This window comes from Phyllobates terribilis, unplaced genomic scaffold (genome assembly GCF_046119375.1).
Source record: "Phyllobates terribilis strain yellow unplaced genomic scaffold, ASM4611937v1 Scaffold_11__3_contigs__length_659146591, whole genome shotgun sequence".
Classification (NCBI taxonomy): domain Eukaryota; kingdom Metazoa; phylum Chordata; class Amphibia; order Anura; family Dendrobatidae; genus Phyllobates; species Phyllobates terribilis.
This window is the reverse complement of record NW_027362771.1, coordinates 122528008-122552470: the sequence shown is the minus strand read 5'-3', so window position 1 is coordinate 122552470 and position 24463 is coordinate 122528008. Positions and strand designations below refer to the sequence as shown.

General features: G+C 46.2%; 1 protein-coding gene across 1 annotated transcript in view; it reads right to left on the bottom strand.

Moving 5' to 3' along the window:
* The window catches only part of LOC141165727 (dynein axonemal heavy chain 3-like), a 2796342-nt gene that overhangs the window by 1108674 nt on the left and 1663205 nt on the right, over positions 1-24463 (bottom strand). The window contains exon 43 of the mRNA XM_073651577.1: positions 11234-11383. Within this exon, the coding sequence (XP_073507678.1) occupies positions 11234-11383 (150 nt within the window). The remainder of the gene's footprint in view (positions 1-11233; positions 11384-24463) is intronic.

Below are 24463 nucleotides of genomic sequence, written 5' to 3'. Positions count from 1 at the left end.
ACTGCTGGTCACCTAATGACAGTGCACCAAGGACATGTTTGTGAGATGCCTTACTTTCAGTGTAAAAAGCCTGCGGCTGACCCCTAGGAACATAATGGTATAAGTTTATGTGATGCAGGAAATTTGTACAAGGTCAGATGCTGTGAATTTGTCTCCAGCGGATTGGGATCCATGGACATTGTAAGTGTCTATAGAACAGGGGAAGAGAGGGCACAAGGCAAGAGATGGCCATGGTGTCTTAGAACAGATGGAAGCAGATTTATCTGAGTATTCCCTTCAAAAGGTGGGACAGGTGGAAGATCACAAAGTGTTCGCACGACACGATATCAACTTTGGGTGTACAGAGGCCATCCAGTATGAGATCCCTATGGGAAATACAACAAAGTGAGAGATATCATTACATTCCGTCTCAGTTGTATCAAGAAGTGAAGGATCTGCTGCCAAACATGAAACAAGACAGGGTGATATGAGAAAGCCAGAGTCCCTGACTGCGTCCATAATGGTTGGGCTGAAAGAAGGACGGGACTCTGAGGTTTTGTGTGGATTATTGGAGGTTGAATGCCTGCACTGTCTGAGATTCATACCCTTTGTCGAGGATGGAAGGGGTCCTATTAGAGCTAGCAATAACTAGATATTTCTCCTCTGTTGATTTTGCCAGTGGCTACTGGCAAGTTCCCATGGCCAAGAAGGACTGGCCAAAGATGGTCTTCATCCGCCCTATGGGACTGTTTGAGTTTAATCAGATGCCATTCGTGCTAACTAATGCCCCGAGGACTTTTCAGCGGTTGATGGAAATGGGTAGTGGAGACTTGAACTTTGAGGTGACCCTAATATATCTGGATGATACTATAATATACTTCAAGACGTTTGAAGAGCATCTCGCTAGACTTGGGTAAGCGCTAGAGCGGCAACAGAAACATGGGCTGAAGATAAAGCCTCAAAAGTACCACCTGTTCTAGAAGGAAATAAAGTATCTAGGGCATACAGTCGCCAGTGTACACTTTGGTACAGAAAGGACCTTCCAATGGTTACAATGGCTCGTGTACTGGCCTCAACTACGGCAAAAGGTGAAAGAAGTTTGTCGGAAGTGCCGTCAGCGCAAATTGGCTAAGCAACAACTCAAGTGATAAGGACATCTGAGCTGATGGAAATGTTGATGTTGGATTATCTCATGATTGACCCATTGCATAAGGGCTGTGAATACTGCTTGGTGATGACAGACCATTACATGAAGTTCACAGTTGTGACCCCTACCAGGAATCAGACAGCAAAGTCAGCAGCCCAAGCCATCTCTCACGACTTTATCCAGGGTCTAAGAATGCCCATAGAGGATCCACTCTGATCAGGGAGTGTGCTTCCAAGGGAGGGTCATGGAAGAACTGCACCGACTCTACGGCAGAACAACACCCCATCACCCTCAGGGAAAAGGAGCCTGCAAACAGTTCAATGGATGTTGGAAGATGATTGGAAGATGCAGTTGCCTGAATTTGTTCCAGAATTAGTGTGGGTATACAACAACCGTGCTCATGCCACCACCAAGTACAGCCCCTACACGTTGGTGTTTGGTCATAACTGCCATGATATCACTGAGTAAGAACTTGACCCAGAAAAAAATGGAAGGTTGAGTGTTCATAGGAAAAAAGTGCCTTAAGGTCAAATTAGACTACAGATGTGAGGCGACTCCCCACAGAGTAAAGAGGAGCGTTCACCCCGAGAATCCAGTGTACGAGGAATTGGAATTTTCCACTACAGACTACACCAATGGCACCTGAATAAATATATTTTTCATCCAAGTTCTGAACCTGACTAGCTCTCCCTGCTATTATTACAATGTATCAAATGAATCTGCTATATTATGGGACTTTATCTGCTTCTAGATGGGGTGGAAATTATCCTTGTTAATTATGAACTCTCCAATATTGTAGGTAAAATATCTCAACTCAGGAAACAAGTTAAACGCTAAGGCTATGTGCCCACGATGCAGAAATGCTCCGGATTTTTTTCCTGAGCATTTCTTCATCTCCCTGGCAGAAAAAAACACATGCGGATTGTACATGCGTTTTTCCTGCCAGGGACATGCGGATGTGAAGCGTTCTTCACATGCATTTCCGCATGCAGGTTGAAAAGTGCTTTCCAAGCGATTTTAGCATCACTTGGAAAGTGCTTGACAACTTGGTCACACTATATAAATCCATGCAACCGGCATGGATTTATATAGTGTGACCTTAAAGAATGGTAAAAATAAAAAAATAAATCTATACTTTCCTTCCGATGGCCCCCGCAGTCTTTATTCACTCCGTCCTGGCTTGCCAGCAGCTCGCGGTACACTGCACTGAAGGGCCTGCCATCACATGACTATGACTTCAGCGCAGGTCCTTCAGTCCACCGCGAGCTGATGGCAAGTGAAGACAAGCACACCGCGGGCCATCAGAAGGTAAGTATAATGTATATTTTTTATTTTATTGTTTTTTTAACAGGTTCTATGGTACCCGGGTCCGGAGGAGAGTCTCCTTTCCTCCAGACCCGGGTACCATCCGCACATTGAAACACTTGGATTCCTCATGTACAGATCCAGTGATTCCAAGCATTCCAATGCAAGTCAATGGCGGCGAAAATGCAGCGCTTCAGCAAAATAATTGGTAGTGCTGCGTATTTTTCCGCAATGATAATCCGCAGCGGAAATTTCCGCAGCATGTGCACAGCACATGCGGATTATCATTGGGGAACATGGCAGGCCTCCTACCATGTGTTTTTTAAGCGTTTCTGCAACGTTTTTGCCGCTGTGGAAACGCTTAAAAAACGCATCGTGGGCACACAGCCTAATACTGGTTTTACGGACCTTGTGTAGTGGCTAGAGATGAGCGCTGTTCTACTCGAACTGTTCGCCAATCTCAAATTCGAGCTGTTTTGGGCGGTGTTCGAGCCGGTCGGCGAACACGAACAATTTGAGAAAAATTCGGCTGTTCGAGGTTATGTTCGATAACTGTTCGTGCACCAAAATCATAACTGGATTTTTTCTCAGTAATGATGAAAATTAATGTTAATACGCAGTTTGAGTGTACAGCGGGGCGGGGGGAGGGGCAGGGGATGGATCTCTGCAGGAACAATGAAGATCTCCATTTTTTTTTTCTCTTTCCCGCATTTGCAGTGGGGAGGTGCAATCTGTCAGCCTATCAGCAGCGCACACACGGAGCGAAGTGCTTTTTTTCACACAAGCAAGGGCATGTGTGATTGGCAGTGTATGTCACATGTCCTTGCCCTATAAGACCAAGCCATTTTCCCCGTCGCCACCATTTTCTCACTGCTGCAGCTGCGTGTTAGACGGCACCGCTGTTGCTGTGTGCGCTATACCTTGTTAATTTCAAGCCAATTTTCGCACAAATATACAGATAGCTTGGGAGTAGGGAATAGTTGTGATTGCAGTCCTTTTAAGGACTAGGTTACAGCATTTCCTACGACTTTTATCAGGCAGGTCTGTGCTCTTAAATAGATAGATTGTGGGAGTAAAGACTAATTGTAATTGGAGTCCTTTTCAGGACTAGGTTACATCAGTTCCTATCAGTTTTTGCCAGGCAGGTCTGTGCCAGTGCTGTGCAAGTTTTTTTCACAGCATTTGGCTGAATCTAGCAAACATAATCCTTTTTGGCCTATTGCAGAGTGTGTTAGTCAGTGGAGTAGCCTATCTGTGTTGCAAGATATACCACCTGTGTATAGAATACCAATTTTTTTACTGCACCTAGTGAAGTAAAATCTTTTGGGCATAGCATCATTCTATTAGTCCATCTATACTGACCTCCATCAGGTTGCAAACTGAATATAATTTTTTTCTGCATCTAGCTCTGAAAAAATATTTGGGCTTCTAGCAGTGTGTGGGACTTGGTCTATTAGTCCATCTATACTGACCTCCATCAGGTTGCAAATTAAAAATAATTTTTTTCTTCATTTAGCTCTGAAAAAATATTTGGGCTTCTAGCAGTGTGTGGGACTTGTTCTATTAGTCCTTCTATACTGACGTCCAGCAGGTTGCAAATTGAATATAATTTTTTTCTGCATCTAGCTCTGAAAAAATATTTGGGCTTCTAGCGGTGTGTGGGACTTGGTCTATTAGTCCATCTATACTGACCTCCATCAGGTTGCAAATTAAAAATAATTTTTTTCTGCATCTAGCTCTGAAAAAATATTTGGGCTTCTAGCGGTGTGTGGGACTTGGTCTATTAGTCCATCTATACTGACCTCCATCAGGTTGCAAATTAAAAATAATTTTTTTCTGCATCTAACCCAGCCAATAGTTTTGGCCTAATACCACAGTTTGGCCACTCAGCTCTGCTCGGTTACCATCCATTGTTTTTTTGTGCAAACAACTCCAGAGTTGTGAATTAGTTAACCACCAAAATGAGTGGAAAAAGGCCTGCTGCTGGTGGAAAGGGGAATAGGCGTGTTGGGAAGGGGAAAAAAGGTTGTGTCCGTGGGGTAGGTGCAGAAGAAAGACCATCTTCCAGCCAAACTAAAATGTCTACTTCTTTTAGCGGACAATGTGATAAGATCCCTTTCTTACGGCCACGCCAATCGCTACAAATTCCAGATGAGGCACAAAAACAGCAGGTGCTTCAACGGATATCAAGTGCTCCTTTAAGTGGGCTCTCCTCCACATCAACTTCAACATCACAAATACTCCAGTCCTCAAAGGTGTCACCCAAATCGCACTTGCTTCCTCACAGCTCCCAAATCTCCAGCTGCCCGTCTGAGTATGAGGTAGAACAGATGGTTGAGTCTGCAGAGCTGTTTACTCATACTATAGCCTGGGAATCAGAGGTCGACTCCAGCGCTTCTGTGAATCCAGACGAGGAAATGATCTGCACTGATGCCCAGAATCTTTATGAGTCGGATCCAGGACCAGACGCAGAAGGTTCTGACCATAATGTAGACCCTCATTCCCAAACTGTAACTCCTGTTGGTGGAGACAATGAGGAAGACGATGATAAGACTCAAATACCTGATTGGAGCGACAACTTTAGTTTTTTGTCAGGGCAGGAACAGGTTGGCTCTGAGGACGACGGGTGTGATAACGCACAGGGTGATGATGATGAGGTCGGAGATCCCACTTACTGTCAACCCACAGTCAGCCAAGAGATGAGGTCAGCAGAGGAGGTGGAGGAAGATGCTAGTGACGACGAGGTCAGGTTGCGCCTTCCTGGACAGAGACGTAGTACTGGAAGCACGTCAACAACTGCATCCTCAAACACAACTCTGCCTCTCACCACAAGTCATGGTGGCTCTTCAGGTCGCATGGGTGCTAAGCCTTGCATAGCCTGGGCATTTTTTCAGATCGATAAAGATGACCCAACTCGTGTTATCTGTAACATTTGTCAGCAAAAGCTAAGTAGAGGCCAAAAAATACATAGTTTGAGTACTTCATGCATGAACCGGCACATGGACATGAAGCATAAGTTGCAGTGGGAAGCTCAGTGTGCTACAATGCGGTCTAGCCGGCCGGGCCAACCACCGTCTGCCATATCTTGTGCATCCGCGGCCTCTTCATCCTCTGTGACTGGGGGGACAGCAGTCACACCTGTTTTGGGGCGCAGACCTGCCACCTCTTTACCCGCAACAGCCAGCGTGATTGGCAGGTCATCATTTTCTTTGGAGGTGGTAACACCAGCTGGTCTTGAGCGCTGTCCGACATCGATAGCACCACCTTTGGATCAAGGCAACCTAACATGTCCGCCTGCATCTTCCTCACAGACCGTCAGTTTGCCGGGGACACCCTTATCAACCCCATCTAAGCACAATAGCCAGCCCTCGGTCCCTCAGATGTGGACAAGTAAAAGACCATTTCCTCCTAGCCATGAGAAAGCTAAGAGGTTGAATTTCACCATCTGCAAGCTCTTGGCTACAGAAATGCTGCCTTTCCGCCTGGTGGACACAGAGGATTTTCGAGACCTTATGTCCGTCGCAGTGCCCCTGTACCAGATGCCCAGTCGGCACTACTTCTCAAAGAAAGGTGTGCCTGCGCTCCACCAGCATGTCGCACACAACATCACCGCTTCTTTGAGAAACTCTGTGTGTGACAGGGTGCATTTCACCACAGACACTTGGACGAGTAGGCATGGACAGGGGCGTTACATGTCGCTGACTGGGCACTGGGTAACTATGGTGACAGCAGGACAAGGGGCTGCTGTCCAAGTCTTGCCGTCCCCACGAGTTGTGCGTCAATCCTCTTTATGTCATTTTTCCTCCACTGCTTCTGCCTCCTCAACCTCCTCTCGGTCTTCCGCCTGCACCCAAAGCCTGTCTGGTCATGCCACAAGCTTTCTAACTGCGCAGAAGGGATCCTGCACACCTCCTTACTATGCTGGCAGTAGGGCTCAACGTCATCAGGCGGTTTTTACATTGAAATGTCTGGGAAATGTGAGTCACACAGCTGAGGAGTTGTGGTCAGCTCTGGAGAACCAATTTCATGAATGGTTGTCTCCACTGGACCTGAAACCAGGGAAGGCCGTGTGCGACAATGCTGCAAACCTGGGTGCGGCCCTTCGCCGGGGCAATGTCACACACGTGCCTTGTATGGCTCAAAGTGTTGAACCTGGTTGTCCAGTAATTTTTAGCCCACTATCCCAGACTAGATGGCCTTCTGCAGAGGGCACGGTCGCTGTGTGCTCACTTCCGCCGTTCGCATCCCGCAGCTCAGCGACTTACATCTCTACAGAAGTCGTTGGGCCTGCCACTTCACCGGCTAAAATGCGATGTGCCTACCCGGTGGAATTCAACTCTGCACATGTTGCAGCGACTGTGGCAGCACCGACAAGCCCTGGTGCAATACGTTCTGACGTATAGCCTGGGCCAACGAGATTCAGAGGTGGGGCAAATCACGCTGGAGGAGTGGTCTCAGATCAGGGACCTATGCACCCTTCTGCACAGTTTTGAAATGGCGACGAAGATGTTTAGTGCTGACGATGCCATTATCAGCATGACTATTCCGGTGATTTACATGCTGGAGCACATGTTAAACAGAATTCGGAGTCAGGTGGTGGCACAAGAGGAGGTGGAGGAAGTAGAGGAGGAGGAGTTGTATGCGTAAGGGCTAACATCTGCAAGGTCCAGACGGTCGGCAGCACCAGGGCGGCAGGCATGTGAGGGTGGGGGAGATGATTTTACCAGGGCGCATGGTAGCAGCCAAACTAGTGAGGAAGGTGCAGGAGCCCAGGAAGAAGTGGAGGACGAACTGATGGAAGACTCATCAGATGAGGGAGACCTTGATCACATTTCTGTTGTGCGAGGTTGGGGGGAGAGGACAGAGGAAGGAAGCATGATTGTTACCTCGCCACCAACACAACAGGGACTTGGTGCTCCTGGATGCGCAACACACATGAGTGCCTTCTTGCTGCACTACCTGCAACATGACCCTCGAATTGTGAGAATTAGAAATAATCCTGACTACTGGGTTGCCACACTGTTAGATCCCCGGTACAAAAGTAAATTTGCAGAAATTATTCCTGCCATAGAAAGGGATGCACGCATGCAGGAGTATCAGCAGAGACTGTTGCAGAATCTTACATGTGCTTTTCCACAAAATACCAGTGGTGCACGTAGTGAATCTCACAGTTCCAACTTGCCAACCGTGGTCTGTATGGAATTGTTCAATAAAGGGCCCAAAATTAAGATAACATAGATGGGAGAGGTCTCTATGAATAGGAATTCCTAAGTATTTGATACCCTGTGAGGGCCAGGCAAAGGGAAAGTTGGACTGGATGGAATCCTATATGGATTTAGGGAGGGAGACATCGAGGGCCTCAGACTTCGCTGCATTGATTTTAAAATTTTACCATGTAACAAAGTGATCTATTTCAGCCATAACAGCAGGGATGGATATATGTGATTGAGTGATATATACTAGGACATCATCAGCAAATAGAGAGCACTTGTACTCGGTGCCTCCCACTTCAATCCACCTAATATTGGGGTTATGGCGAATTGATGAGAGCAGGTGCTCCGTCACTAGGATGTATAAGAGAGGGGACAGAGGACATCCCTGCCTTGTCCCATTGGTGATTGTGAAAGGTGATGAAAATGTTCTGACGCACCCCCTGGGCCTTGGGACACCCGGAGCCGGACCCTTTTTGGTGGATGCTGGTGGTTGTAGTCTTCGTGGCGGCGATCCGGTTCCGTGGCTCAGGGCGGTCAAACCAGTGGCGGAACTATTTATGTGGTTTTGATGTTTAAATGTCCGACTACGCCACCCGTGGATTGCGGTCAGAGTGAACCGCCGCTACAGGGCAGACCGCTAAGGCTGGTGTTGTGGGTGCAGCAGAGCGTAGCATAACTCCCCACGGGAGGAGTATAGCCTCAGGGCAGTGTATGCGGAGGATGGGGGTGATGGTGCAGGGCAGCAGCAGTAACGACACGGAGTCAGTGATGCAGTTCAGGGCCTTTACTCACAGTTCTTATTATCCAGACCACGTCTGCAGGTAACGGCTGCCCACGTCGTACTGTGCTCACCAGGTGAGGGGCTCAGACAACTCCCAGATAACTTTGGAGCGCTTCACAGGACCCCCTTTGTGTGTCCTTTGTCTGGCCTTTCTTACCAACACTTCTGTCCGGCTGCCTCGGGCCTCCTCTTGGTAAACTTGGCGCCAGTTTCCCTGACCCTATGTGGTGCCTTCCTAGCGGGTGGAGCAAGGGGCTGCGCCACATAAAATGTCAGAGCCTCCGGTTTCTAGCTGAGGGTCGTTTCCTGCCTCCACTAGTTCGGGGACCGGTCTCCCCCTTTGGCCTGACCCCTCCACGCAGGTGGATTCGGGCGTGCGGTGGCGACTCGCCCGTCCGCACCCCTGGGATCCCTTCATTCCTCGTTCCTGGAGCCTTCTCCGCTCCTCTTCCTTCCTTCTCCCTCTTGCAGGCCTGGGCCTCTGTTACTAGGCCCGCCTCCGGAGCAGAGCTCATGCAGAGCCCCTGCTCCCTGCCACTTCTGCTCAGACTTCTCTGCACTGAACTAAGATGGTGCCCACCTTTTATACTCCCTTCTCAATGCACCCAGGAACTGCTTCCTCCCTGCTCCTGCACTGCAGGGTTCCCCTTCCTCAGTGTTCCCTCCCCCCACTCCAGCCAGGGACAGGGACTGTCGTGCCCATCTCAGGGGCATATTGGTCGCCCTGCCCCACGGCAATGTGGTGTAATGCATGCAGGTGTCGGGTCCTGATCCACACTCCATCCTTATCTGAGAGTGAGATATCACACCTCTGGGTGAGGTGCAATACGTCTGTAGCAACCGAGCCCTCGGTGCTACAGTTCCATTTATCTTCAGCCTAGGTGACGTATTGTGATACAGGGCCGTGATTTTGGCTATAAAAGGGTCCCCTAGACCCCTACCCCAAGCTTTTTAAGAGAATCATATATGGCGTGCCAGGAGACTCTATGGAATGCTTTCTCAGCATCCAACGAGAGTATCTACTTACAAATTTTTAACTGCATCTAGCCCAGGAAATACTTTGTGCCTAGTAGCAGTGTCTGCTAGTCAGCGGATTATCCCGGCTGTTAAGCAAGCTACACCACCTGTAGTTTGGACACTTAATTTTTTCAAAGGAAATGCTTCGGGACCACGGGATACTTAGTGAAGAGCATCAGGAGGCACCCCAAGGCATAGGGGCTGGGACTGGCACTAGGATGCCTTGCGGTGGACAGCCGAGCTCGATCCTTATAAAAGCTTTTTAACTGCAGCAGCTTTAGTGGACGCTACTGGAGCTGGAATTACGCGGCTGCTGGCATGAGACTTGCCCTCCAATAGATCCTTGTAAATGGATTTAAAGTGTATTCATTCAAATTAGAGGGACAATTTAAATTAAAAAGCTTAGAGCTGCCTCCACCACAGGGGGGCTCTCTCGACCCACCAGCGGACAGGCACCAGTATTGGGAGAGGGGGGCTGGCCGTCAGGGTTCACCGCGGCTCTGGCACAAACCCGGCGACACGGAGGTGGCACGGGCAGGAGCGGACTGGCCGTCTCGGCTTCTCACTTTTTGGATTTTAGAAGGGCATGACATGCCTATATCTGTGTCTCCCCCTCCTTTTACTCCTCCACCTCTTTTCTTTTCGCATGACTATATGTACTTGTCACTTTTCCATGTGTTAGTTGTGTCTTCTGAGCAGTTTGTCAGCTTTTGGACACCTTTGAAGGTGTTTTCTATGTGTTTCTATGTGTTTTTGTTTGCCTGCCATTGGTTTTAACGGTGTTCGAAGGTGTTCGATGAACAGTTCGACGAACAGTTCGACGAACACACGGGTGTTCGACGAACCGAACCGAACTCGAACACTACGGGGGTGGCTCAACACTAGTAGTGGCACACATAGTCCCTACAATTTCATCTTACAGACCTCCTGTATAGATAACCTGTATGCTGACAAATGGTACTTCAATAAGCACAGGAATATCTCCGCAATATAGAGCATGCTGCAATTCCCCCAAATGAATCTGCATAAAAGAAATGCTATGTCGTCTGAATAAATTCTGGACACATAAAAAAGTAAAGCATCATATCCGAACCGTCTATGGGCACCACCTTACGACTCCATGGATCATGTATCAGAATTAGAACAATGTACATAAAATTTAAAGAAAAGAACTCAAAAACTTATTGAAAACTTGATGCAAACTATCATTCTATGACTTTTATTACAATGAATTTGAATAAATCAATAGTAAAAAGAAGTATTACGGAACCTAAATCTAAAAACATCTTGAAGTATGTAGTAATCAGAGGTACTTGCAATTTAGGTTCAATCCAAAAGACATTTTTTTCAAATGCCTGTTATAAGAGAAATGGATGTTAAAACTTGTAAGTTTCTAATTCCTTTAAAATATATATGTGTATGCAGATTAAAATAGTTTTTTGGGATAATTGCATCTTTAGAAAACACACATTCAAAAACGAATACTCATGTCCTTTTGGGAAATGCACTTAAACACTAGATGTCCTGTCTAAAGTATTAACAAGCCACCTCCAAAATATATAAAAATGATGTAAAAAGTAAGTAAGATGCCCTTGTTAAACTGTAATTTACTGCAATGTGTGAATCTCCATTTCTTTATGTTGCAAAGAATCTTGTAATTCAAAATGTTTTCCTGTTGTGTCTGAGCAGATGAGAAATTATAAAGACTAATACAACAATTTAACGCTTCAGAGAAACAGTGTATATCATTACTCCTCTGTAGCCAAGCACGCTAATTAATATTTATTGCACCTGTCAAACCAGTAGCCGTGGTCAATCCATTGCCTAAGCAGTTCAATGGGAGGCTGGGCACCATATTTCTCCTTGGCAGGCATGTTTAGGTCATCAACAAAGACAAAAGCTTGTTTCCCCAGTGGAGCTCCGTACACCCTCTTCTTTCTCCTGTAAAATTAAACCATTAATTTAGTTCATGTTAATTTCCAGCTAACTTTTAGCAGCAAAATGGAAGGAAGAGGAGGGAGGGGGGGCTCCTCCAAGTTACATCATTGTTAGAAACAATTTCAACAGCAGCAATCTGTGACCTCTGGATTTTATCAGATGTGCCTTAAAGGTCACCTAGCATTGTGAAGCGATAGTTATAAATCCACATGGAATGTAATCAAAGGTGGCAGGGCATTGGAAGGTAAATAAGCTTCCTGAACTATTTCAGCCAGAACCTTTGTTAAGCACTGACAAGAAAAGTGAATAGCAGGCAGTAGGATTAATCAAAGGCTAAGAAATGCAACCAAAGGACTTCAGCTTATCTGACAATACAAGGAAAGGTTTTAATTTGTAAGCCTCAAGGATAATTGTTTTCAGGTACTTAAATGCTGTTTTTTTTTTAATAAAAGCGAGAAAACAAAGGAACAAAAAAAATTGACACCTTTAAAGGAAGAAGAAAATGTTGTATAACAAATGTCAGTACAAGAGGAGTGTATTCTATTCCATGTATTCCATTTCCTGTTCTTTTATGCTCAGAAATTTTGATGCTTAATGAGATTTTTTTTTTCCCTTGGCCACAAATATGCAATACAAGGTCAAATGTTTTATCTCTAAATCTACCGACATGGGACAATCTTCCCCATTCTGACCAGAATTTTGATATTGCTCACTGTTGAGATAAAGGTTGTTAAAGAAGCACTCCTATCAAAGTTAATATATTTCAGTCATCATATTATATAGCACTCTGTACTTACAATTGCTCATTCTGCCTTTCTACCCAGATAATTCTTCTGTTTTTTATTGGGTCTATGACATCACATGATTAAAAACTGACTAGCTGAATCCTTCTAAGCTCTATGTAGAAACAGGAAGCCTTTTTTCCCTGTATGAGTCATGAGTCACTGCAAAAGTCCCTGGCAGGAGGAAGGAGCAGAGCTGCTCAGTCAGGAGCCGAAGAGTGGAATAATTTCTGCAGGGAAAAGAGACTTCTTGTTTCTACATAGAGCAGAGAAAAGAGTAGAATTAGCTGGGTAAAAAGGCAAAATAAGCAATTATAACTACACAGTGCTATATAATATGATGATTGCAATATATTAAGAGGATAAACACTTTGATTGGAGTGCTTCTCTAAAGATATGAACAAAGACCTGGAGACCCTGCTCAAAGACTGGGCCAGTTTTGTTTTTTGCTTTTGTGTTTTTATTCTCATAACTTTTTGATTCTCACATCAACATAGCCCTATTAGGACTTGAGTTTTGCAGAATGGGTTTTATTTTTTAATAGTACAATTTAATTTACCATATACTGCAGAGGAAAACAAAACAAAAATATTTGAGGGATTGAAACGGAAAAATAGTAGATTTTGTTTTTGAAGATTCGTTTTTGAAGATTTTATAGCCTAATAAAAATGTATCCTGCAAGTGAGTATAAGTGCACGATACATTTTTTATGTTTTTATCAAATTATTAGTATTAAAAAAAAAATAAAAAAAATTGTCTTGTATCAACATTTAAAGCAAATTTAGACCATAAGGTTATAATTTTTAAGAGCTTTCTTTTTGTGAGCAGAGATGTAGTTTTTATTTTTCATTTTGAGATGCATGCAACTTTTTGTTATACCATTGGGATTGAAAGATGACTAAAAACATCAGTTTTGGTATTTTTTTTTTCTTTTTTTAAGTGCTACAGTGACACAGTTGCTATAGACCACCTCATTTTAACTATTGCGATTGGAGTTAGCTGTGCCCCTTCCTAGGAGGTAAGCTACTGGCATCGGTTTACTCCCCTATCCCCACTGAGAGCACCGTGAGCTAGGCATACATCTGTATGAATGGGTCAGGTTGATGGAAAAGCCGTCATCCGAATGATGATTCAGTTGACAACTAACTAAAGTGTATATCAACATTTACTTATTAGCTGTTGTAAGACAAAACTGTGTGGCCCTGTCCTTATCTGGCTATATATAATAAGGATTTCTTTACTTTACAATTCAGCCATTCTTCAAAGGTAATACACTGCATTTTTTACTCTGTATGCCGTGTGGGAACTTTACTATCATTGCATTTCTTTGTTTCATTATTCATTGGAAGGTAATAATCTCTTGTAGTTAAAAGTGTCCTCACTTTCTGTGCTGAAATGATGATTTCTAAATGACACCCTTATTTCTAAACTAAAAACGTCTTATAAGAGCAGTGCACTCATTCTGTTGATGTGTTTAATGCCTTTGTGTGCCATAATATTGCTGTGCAAATAAACTGCAAGGCCTCACTAGAAGCAATTTTTCTGAACAAACTGAAAGACAAAAGTCTCTTAGGATGGGAATAAAACTGTATTATTTATGATCTTACAAACATTAACAATCTTGCAGAATATGTGAAACTTTAGAACAGTGTTGCTACTACATAATGGATTATGAGACAATGTGACTAGTTTATACCAGTAAAACACTGACATATCAGATATTTTATATAAAGGAATATTCCTCTTCCTTCAGGCTGCTAAAGATTGCAAATGAAGATGCAACATCTATTGTTACTGATAAATATACATGCAACAGGCACACACACATATTTATGTACTAGCTATTAAACCAGCTCTATGCCCGGGTGGCGAGCATTTTTATTGGTATATGGTCTCCCATGCTGGTATGTGCTGCTCCCCTCCTGGTATTTGTGCTGCCCCCATCCTGGTATTTGTGCTGCCATCATCCTGGTTAGTGTTGAGCCACCCCCGTAGTGTTCGAGTTCGGTTCGATTCGTCGAATACCCTTGTGTTCGCCGAACTGTTCGTCGAACTGTTCGTCGAACACCTTCGAACACCGTTAAAACCAATGGCAGGCAAACAAAAACACATAGAAACACATAGAAAACACCTTCAAAGGTGCCCAAAAGCTGACAAACTGCTCAGAAGACACAACTAACACATGGAAAAGTGACAAGTACATATAGTCATGCGAAAAGAAAAGAGGTGGAGGAGTAAAAGTAGGAGGAGTCACAGATATAGGCATGTCATGCCCTTCTAAAATCCAAAAAGTGAGAAGCCGACACGGCCAGTCCGTTCCTGCCCGTGCCACCTCCGTTTGTGCCAGAGCCGCGGTGGACCCTGACGGCCAGCCCCCCTCTCCCAATACTGGTGCATGTCCGCTGGTGGGTCGAGCGAGCCCCCCTGTGGTGGAGGCAGCTCTAAGCTTTTTAATTTAAATTGTCTCTCTAATTTGAATGAATACACTTTAAATCCTTTTACAAGGATCTATTGAAGGGCGTCCACTAAAGCTGCTGCAGTTAAAAAGCTTTATAAGGATCGAGCTTGGCTGTCCACTGCAAGGCGTCCTACCGCCAGTCCCAGCCCCTATGCCTTGGGGTGCCTCCTGATGCTCTTCACTGAGTATCCCGTGGTCACGAAGCATTTCCTTTGAAAAAATTAAGTGTCCAAACTACAGGTGGTGTAGCTTGCTTAACAGCTGGGATAATCCGCTGACTAGCAGACACTGCTACTAGGCACAAAGTATTTCCTGGGCTAGATGCAGTTAAAAATTTGTAATTAGATACTCTCGTTGGATGCTGAGAAAGCATTCCATAGAGTCTCCTGGCACGCCATATATTATTCTCTTAAAAAGCTTGGGGTAGGGGTCTAGGGGACCCTTTTATAGCCAAAATCACGGCCCTGTATCGCAATGCGTCACCTAGGCTGAAGATAAATGGAACTGTAGCACCCCGAGGGCTCGGTTGCTGCAGAGGTATTGCACCTCACCCAGAGGTGTGATATCTCACTCTTAGGTAAGGATTGAGTGTGGATCAGGACCCCGACACCTGCATGCATTACACCACATTGCCGTGGGGCAGGGCGACCAATATGCCCCTGAGATGGGCACGACAGTCCCTGTCCCTGGCTGGATTGGGGGGAGGGAACACTGAGGAAGGGGAACCCTGTAGTGCAGGAGCAGGGAGGAAGCAGTTCCTGGGTGCATTGAGAAGGGAGTATAAAAGGTGGGCACCATCTTAGTTCAGTGCAGAGAAGTCTGAGCAGAAGTGACAGGGAGCAGGGGCTCTGCATGAGCTCTGCTCCAGAGGCGGGCCTAGTAACAGAGGCCGAGGCCTGGAAGAGGGAGAAGGAAGGAAGAGGAGCGGAGAAGGCTCCAGGAACGAGGAACGAAGGGATCCCAGGGGTGTGGATGGGCGAGTCGCCACCGCACACCCGAATGCACCTGCGTGGAGGGGTCAGGCCAAAGGGGGAGACCGGTCCCCGAAACTAGTGGAGGCGGGAAACGACCCTTAGCTAGAAACCGGAGGCTGTGACATTTTATGTGGCGCAGCCCCTCGCTACACCCGCTAGGAGGGCAGCACATAGGGTCAGGGAAACTGGCGCCAAGTTTACCAAGAGGAGGTCCGAGGCAGCCGGACAGAAGGGTTGGTAAGAAAGGCCAGACAAAGGACACACAAAGGGGGTCCTGTGAAGCGCTCCAAAGTTATCTGGGAGTTGTCTGAGCCCCTCACCTGGTGAGCACAGTACGACGTGGGCAGCCGTTACCTGCAGAAGTGGTCTGGATAATAAGAACTATGAGTAAAGGCCCTGGACTGCATCACTGACTCCGTGTCGTTACTGCTGCTGCCCTGCACCATCACCCCCATCCTCCGCATACACTGCACTGAGGCTATACTCCTCCCGTGGGGAGTTATGCTACGCTCTGCTGCACCCACAACACCAGCCTCAGCGGTCTGTCCTGCAGCGGCAGTTCACTCTGACCGCAATCCACGGGTGGCGTAGTCGGACATTTAAACATCAAAACCACATAAATAGTTCCGCCACTGGTTTGACCACCCTGAGCCACGGAACCGGGTCGCCGCCACGGAGACTACAACCACCAGCATCCACCAAAAAGGGTCCGGCTCCGGATGTCCCAAGGCCCAGGGGGGGCGTCAGAACATTTTCATCACCTTTCATAATCACCTATGGGACAAGGCAGGGATGTACTCTGTCCCCTCGCTTATACATCCTAGTGACGGAGCACCTGCTCTCATCAATTCGCCATAACCCCAATATTAGGTGGATTGAGGTGGGAGGCACCGAGTACAAGTGCTCTCTATTTGCTGATGATGTCTTAGTATATATCACTCAATCACATATATCCATCCCTGCTGTTATGGCTGAAATAGATCACATTGTTACATGGTCAAATTTTAAAATCAATACAGCGAAGTCTGAGGCCCTCGATGTCTCCCTCCCCAAATCCATACAGGATTCCATCCAGTCCAACTTTCCCTTTGCCTGGCCCTCACAGGGTATCAAGTTCTTAGGAATTCCTATTCATAGAGACCTCTCCCGTCTATGTTATCTTAATTTTGGGCCCTTTATTGAACAACTCCATACAGACCACGGTTGGCAAGTTAGAACTGTAAGATTCACTACGTGAACCACTGGTGTTTTGTGGAAAAGCACATGTACACTGTGTTCCAAATTATTATGCAAAAAGTGTTTAGGAGTGATAAGGGAAGAATTTGTTTGTTTGTCAGTTAAACTCATTGATGCTGATGTGTGTCAGGGCTCTTTATATCACTGTAAGCAATTGCAGACACCTGTGCTAATTAGTTTGGCAGGTGTGTCCAATGAACGGCAAGACTACTTAAGAAGGCTGTCCCACATTATTAAGCAGCCTACATTTTCTGCCAAAATGGGAAAGAAAAAGGATGTGTCGGCTGCTGAGAAGCAACAAATTGTGGAGTGTTTAGGTCAAGGCATGACTGCAATCAACATTGTGCGATGATCAGGATGAAGTGTCTTGGCAATCAAGAAGTATGTAGCTGATTCACAGTACACATGTGTGCGTGCTGATAAGGGCAAATTGAGGACTCTTTCCTACAGGCAATTACGTCAGGTTAAAAGAGCAGCGGCAAAAAAGCCTTGTCATAGCAGCAGACAAGTTTTTGAAGCTGCTGGTGCCTCCAACGTCCCCCGAACAACAAGATGCAGGGTCTTTCAGAGGTTTGCAGCTGTGCGTATGCCATCCTGTCGACCTCCTCTATCCACTGCACACAAGCAGAAACGGCTCCAGTGGGCCAAACTTTACATGAAGACTGATTTCAAAACTGTTTTGTTCACGGATGAGTGCCGTGCAGCGCTCGATGGTCCAGATGGATGGAGTGGAGGATGGCTGGTTGATGGACACCCCACGCAAACACGGCTACAGCGCCAACAAGGAGGACGTGGAGTAATGTTTTGGGCTGGAATCATGGGGAGAGAGATTGTCAGCCCCTTTAGGATCCATGAAGGGGTAAAGATGAACTCCATAATGTATGTGGATTTTCTCAAACAGCACTTCCTGCCATGGTTCAAGAAGAAGAACCGTGTATTCCCCAGCAAGATCATTTTCATGCATGATAATGCACCGTCTCATGCTGCACATAACACATCTGCATCTCTGGCTGATATGGGCATAAAAGGGGACAAACTTATGGTGTGACCCCAATGCTACCCTGACCACTACCCCATTCAGAACCTCTGGAGCATCATCAAAAGGAGTGTCTATGATGGCGGGAGGCAGCTCACATCTAAGCAACAGCTCTGGGAGGGTATTCTGTCCTCATGCAAAACAATTGAAGCAGAAACCATCCAAAACCTGACAAATTCAATGGACGAGAGAGTTCAGAAGCTCCTTTCGAACAAGGGGTCCTATGTGCAAATGTAACATCACCTAGAATAAAGTTTTGAGTTGAAAACTGTTTGATTTCAGTTTCTAATAACCTGCTAATGCTTACAATTTCAAAAATGACCATTTTTTTGGTCTTTATTAAAATGAAAAGGTTGATCGAAGAGTGTGGGGGATCTAAGAGTGTGGCAACCCAGTAGTCAGGATTACTTCGAATTCTGACAATCTGAGGGTCATGTTGCAGATAGTGCAGCAAGAAGGCACTTATGTGTCTTGCGCATCTCGGAGCCCCAAAATTATTTTCCGGGCTAGATGCAGCTAAAAATTATTATTAATTTTAAATCTGGTGGAGCTTAGTATAGATGGCCTAATAGAATCAGTACTGCACACTGCTACAAAGCCCAAATTATTTTCCAGCCAAGATACAGATAAACATGATTAGTAAATTGAAAGCTTAAAACGGTTGGTGAGGTGATTTTAACCAATCATCAAGCTTTTACTCTCCCCAGGATGACACAGAGGTAGAAAAGTCGTTTCGGATCCATGATATGTTCATCTTTATGAACGTGAGTCTGTCTACATTATGAGTGGAGAGCCGCGTGTGCTTATCTGTCAGCACACCACCAGCAGCGCTGAACACACGTTCAGACAGAACGCTGGCTGCGGGGCATGACAAGATCTCCAAGGTGTAAGTGGCGAGCTCCGGCCATTTATCCAGATTGGAAGCCCAAAAAGAGCAAGGGTCCAGTGACACAGTCATGGCTTCAATGTTTACATGGAGATACTCCTGTACCATCGTCTCTAGGTGTTGACTATGTGTCAGACTTCTTGTCTCCTGTGGCCTTGCAAAGGATGAGCTAAAAAAGTGGTGAAATGATTCCGCAAAATTGATGTTACCAGCAGATACTGTGTTTCTGTTACGGTTTGAGTGCTGAACACTCGACGGTCCCACGGTTGGCAAGTTGGAACTGTGAGATTCACTACGTGCACCACTGGTGTTTTGTGGAAATGCACATGTAAGATTCTGCAACAGTCTCTGCTGATACTCCTGCATGCGTGCATCCCTTTCTATGGCAGGAATTATTTCTGCAAATTTACTTTTGTACCGGGGATCTAACAGTGTGGCAACCCAGTAGTCAGGATTATTTCTAATTCTCCTAATTCGAGGGTCATGTTGCAGGTAGTGCAGCAAGAAGGCACTCATGTGTCTTGCGCATCCAGTAGCACAAAGTCCCTGTTGTGTTGGTGGTGAGGTAACAATCATGCTTCCTTCCTCTGTCCTCTCCCCCCAACCTCGCACAACAGAAATGTGATCAAGGTCTCCCTCATCTGATGAGTCTTCCATCAGTTCGTCCTCCACTTCTTCCTGGGCTCCTGCACCTTCCTCACTAGTTTGGCTGCTACCATGCGCCCTGGTAAAACCATCTCCCCCACCATCACATGCCTGCAGCCTTGGTGCTGCCGACCGTCTGGACCTTGCAGATGTTAGCCCTTCCGCATACAACTCCTCCTCCTCTACTTCCTCCACCTCATCTTGTTGCACCACCTGACTCCGAATTCTGTTTAACATGTGCTCCAGCATGTAAATCACTGGAATAGTCATGCTGATAATGGCATCGTCACCACTAAACATCTTCGTCGCCATTTCAAAACTGTGCAGAAGGGTGCATAGGTCCCTGATCTGAGACCACTCCTCCAGCGTGATTTGCCCCACCTCTGGATCCCGTTGGCCCAGGCTATAAGTCAGAACGTATTGCACCAGGGCTTGTCGGTGCTGCCACAGTCGCTGCAACATGTGCAGAGTTGAATTCCACCGGGTAGGCACATCGCATTTTAGCCGGTGAAGTGGCAGGCCCAATGACTTCTGTAGAGATGTAAGTCGCTGAGCTGCGGGATGCGAACGGCGGAAGTGAGCACACAGCGACAGTGCCCTCTGCAGAAGGCCATCTAGTCCGGGATAGTGTGAGATTGCCCCGGCAAAGGGCCGCACCCAGGTTTGCAGCATTGTCGCACACGGCCTTCCCTGGTTTCAGTTCCAGTGGAGACAACCATTCATGAAATTGGTTCTCCAGAGCTGACCACAACTCCTCAGTTGTGTGACTCACATTTCCCAGACATTTCAAAGTAAAAACCGCCTGATGACGTTGAGCCCTACTGCCAGCATAGTAAGGACGTGTGCAGGATCCCTTCTGCGCAGTTAGAAAGCTTGTGGCATGACCAGACAGGCTTTGGGTGCAGGTGGAGGACCGAGGGGAGATTGAGGAGGCAGAAGCAGTAGAGGAACTTTGACATAAAGAGGATTGACGCACAACTCGTGGGGACGGCAAGACTTGGACAGCAGCCCCTTGTCCTGCTGTCACCATTGTTACCCAGTGCCCAGTCAGCGACATGTAACACCCCTGTCCATGCCTACTGGTCCAAGTGTCTGTGGTGAAATGCACCCTGTCACACACAGAGTTTCTCATAGAAGCGGTGAGGTTGTGTGCGACATGCTGGTGGAGCACAGGCACACCTTTCTTTGAGAAGTAGTGCCGACTGGGCATCTGGTACTGGGGCACTGTGACGGACATAAGGTCTCGAAAATCCTCTGTGTCCACCAGGCGGAAAGGCAGCATTTCTGTAGCCAAGAGCTTGCAGATGGTGAAATTCAACCTCTTAGCTTTCTCATGGCTAGGAGGAAATGGTCTTTCACTTGTCCACATCTGAGGGACTGAGGGCTGGCTGTTGTGCTTAGACGGGGTTGATAAGGGTGTCCCCGGCAAACTGCCGGTCTGTGAGGAAGATGCAGGCGGACATGTTAGGTTCCATTGATCCAAAGGTGGTGCTATCAATGTCGGACAGCGCTCAACACCAGCTGGTGTTACCACCTCCAAAGAAAATGATGACCTGCCAATCACGCTGGCTGTTGCGGGTAAAGAGGTGGCAGGTCTGCGTCCCAAAACAGGTGTGACTGCTGTCCCCCCAGTCACAGAGGATGAAGAGGCCGCAGATGCACAAGATGGGGCAGAAGGTGTTTGACCTGGCCGGCTAGGCCGCATTGAAGCACAGTGAGCTTCCCACTGCAACTTATGCTTCATGTCCATGTGCCGGTTCATGCATGAAGTACTCAAACTATGTATTTTTTGGCCTCTACTTAGCTTTTGTTGAAAAATGTTACAGAAAACACGAGTTGGGTCATCTTTATCGATCTGAAAAAATGCCCAGGCTATGCAAGGCTTAGCACCCATGCGACCTGAAGAGCCACCACGACTTGTGGTCAGAGGCAGAGTTGTGTTTGAGGATGCAGTTGTTGACGTGCTTCCAGTACTACGTCTCTGTCGAGGAAGGCGCAACCTGACCTCATCGTCACTAGCATCCTCCTCCACCTCCTCTGCTGACCTCATCTCTTGGCTGACTGTGGGTTGACAGTAAGTGGGATCTCCAACCTCATCATCATCACCCTGTGTGTTATCACACCTGTCGTCCTCAGAGCCAACCTGTTCCTGCCCTGACAAAAAACTAAAATTGTCGCTCCAATCAGGTATTTGAGTCTCATCATCGTCTTCCTCATTGTCTCCACCAACAGGAGTTACAGTTTGGGAATGAGGGTCTACATTATGGTCAGAACCTTCTGCGTCTGGTCCTGGATCCGACTCATAAAGATTCTGGGCATCAGTGCAGATCATTTCCTCGTCTGGATTCACAGAAGCGCTGGAGCCGACCTCTGATTCCCAGGCTATAGTATGAGTAAACAGCACTGCAGACTCAACCATCTGTTCTACCTCATACTCACACGGGCAGCTGGAGATTTGGGAGCTGTGAGGAAGCAAGTGCGATTGGGGTGACACCTCTGAGGACTGGAGTATTTGTGATGTTGAAGTTGATGTGGAGGAGAGCCCACTTAAAGGAGCACTTGATATCCGTTGAAGCACCTGCTGTTTTTGTGCCTCATCTGGAATTTGTAGGCCGTAAGAAAGGGATCTTATCATATTGTCAGCTAAAAGAAGTAGACATTTTAGTTTTGCTGGAAGATGGTCTTTCTTCTGCAGATGTTACTGTTGCTTTAACACCTACTCCACGGACACAACCTTTTTTCCCCTTCACAACACGCCTATTACCCTTTCCACCAGCAGCAGGCCTTTTTCCACTCATTTTGGTGGTTAACTAATTCACAACTCTGGAGTTGTTTGCACAAAAAAACAATGGATGGGAACCGAGCAGAGCTGAGGGGCCAAACTGTGGTATTAGGCCAAAACTATTGTCTGGGTTAGATGCAGAAAAAATTATATTCAATTTGCAACCTGATGGAGGTCAGTATAGATGAAATAATAGAACAAGTCCCACACACTGCTAGAAGGCCAAATATTTTTTCAGAGCTAGATGCAGAAAAATATTATATTCAATTTGCAACCTGATGGAGGTCAGTATAGATGGACTAATAGAACAAGTCCCACACACTGCTAGAAGGCCAAATATTTTTTCAGAGCTAGATGCAGAAAAATATTATATTCAATTTGCAACCTGATGGAGGTCAGTATAGATTGACTAATATAACAAGTCCCACACACAGCTAGAAGCCCAAATATTTTTTCAGAGGTAGATGCAGAAAAAAATTATATTCAGTTTGCAACCTGATGGAGGTCAGTATAGATGGACTAATAGAACAAGTCCCACACACAGCTAGAAGCCCAAATATTTTTTCAGAGCTAGATGCAGAAAAAAATTATATTCAATTTGCAACGTGATGGAGGTCAGTATAGATGGACTAATAGAACAAGTCCCACACACTGCTAGAAGGCCAAATATTTTTTCAGAGCTAGATGCAGAAAAATATTATATTCAATTTGCAACCTGATGGAGGTCAGTATAGATGGACTAATAGAACAAGTCCCACACACTGCTAGAAGGCCAAATATTTTTTCAGAGCTAGATGCAGAAAAAAATTATATTCAATTTGCAACCTGATGGAGGTCAGTATAGATGGACTAATAGAACAAGTCCCACACGCAGCTAGAAGCCCAAATATTTTTTCAGAGGTAGATGCAGAAAAAAATTATATTCAATTTGCAACCTTATGGAGGTCAGTATAGATGGACTAATAGAATGATGCTATGCCCAAAAGGTTTTACTTCACTAGGTGCAGTAAAAAAATTGGTATTCTATACACAGGTGGTGTAGCTTGCAACACAGATAGGCTACTCCACTGGCTAACATACTCTGCAATAGGCCAAAAAGGATTTACTTTGCTAGATTTAGCCAAATGCTGTGAAAAAAACTTGCACAGCACTGGCACAGACCTGCCTGGCAAAAACTGATAGGAACTGATGTAACTTAGTCCTGAAAAGTACTGCAATTACAATTAGTCTTTACTCCCAACCTATCTATTTAAGAGCACAGACCTGCCTGATAAAAGTCGTAGGAAATGCTGTAACCTAGTCCTTAAAAGGACTGCAATCACAACTATTCTCTACTCCCAAGCTATCTGTAGATTTTTGCGAAAATTGGCTTGAAATTAACAAGGTATAGCGCACACAGCAACAGCGGTGCCGTCTAACACGCAGCTGCAGCAGTGAGAAAATGGTGGCGACGGTGAAAATGGCTGGGTCTTATAGGGCAAGGACATGTGACATACACTGCCAATGACACATGCCCTTGCTTGTGTGAAAAAAAACACTTCGCTCTGTGTGTGCGCTGCTGATAGGCTGACAGATTGCACCTCCCCACTGTAAATGCGGGAAAGAGAAAAAAAAAATGGAGATCTTCATTATTCCTGCAGAGATCCATCCCCTGCCCCTCCCCCCGCCCCGCTGTACACTCAAACTGCGTATTAACATTCATTTTCATCATTACTGAGAAAAAATCCAGTTATGATTTTGGTGCACGAACAGTTATCGAACATAACCTCGAACAGCCGAATTTTTTTCAAATCGCCCAAAACCGCTCAAATTTGAGAATGGCGAACAGTTCAAGTCGAACACCGCTCATCTCTAATCCTGGTATTTGTGCTCCCCAATCCTGTTCCTCCATCCTGTTATGTGCTGCCCCCATCCCTATCCTGGTATGCATTGCACGCCTGATCCCTATCCTGCTATGCATGACACCCCTCAACACTAATCCTGGTATGCATGGCACCCCTCACCCCCAATCCTGGTATGCATGGCACCCCTCACCCCCAATCCTGACATGCATGGCACGCCTCATCCCTATCCTGGTATGCATGGCATCCCTCATCCCCAATCCTGGTATGCATGGCACCCCTCATCCCCAATCCTGGTATGCATGGCATCCCTCATCCCCAATCCTGGTATGCATGGCACCCCTCTTCCCCAATCCTGGTATGCATGGAACCCCTCATCCCCAATCCTGGTATGCATGGCACCCCTCTCCCCCAATCCTGTATGCATGGAACCCTCATCCCCA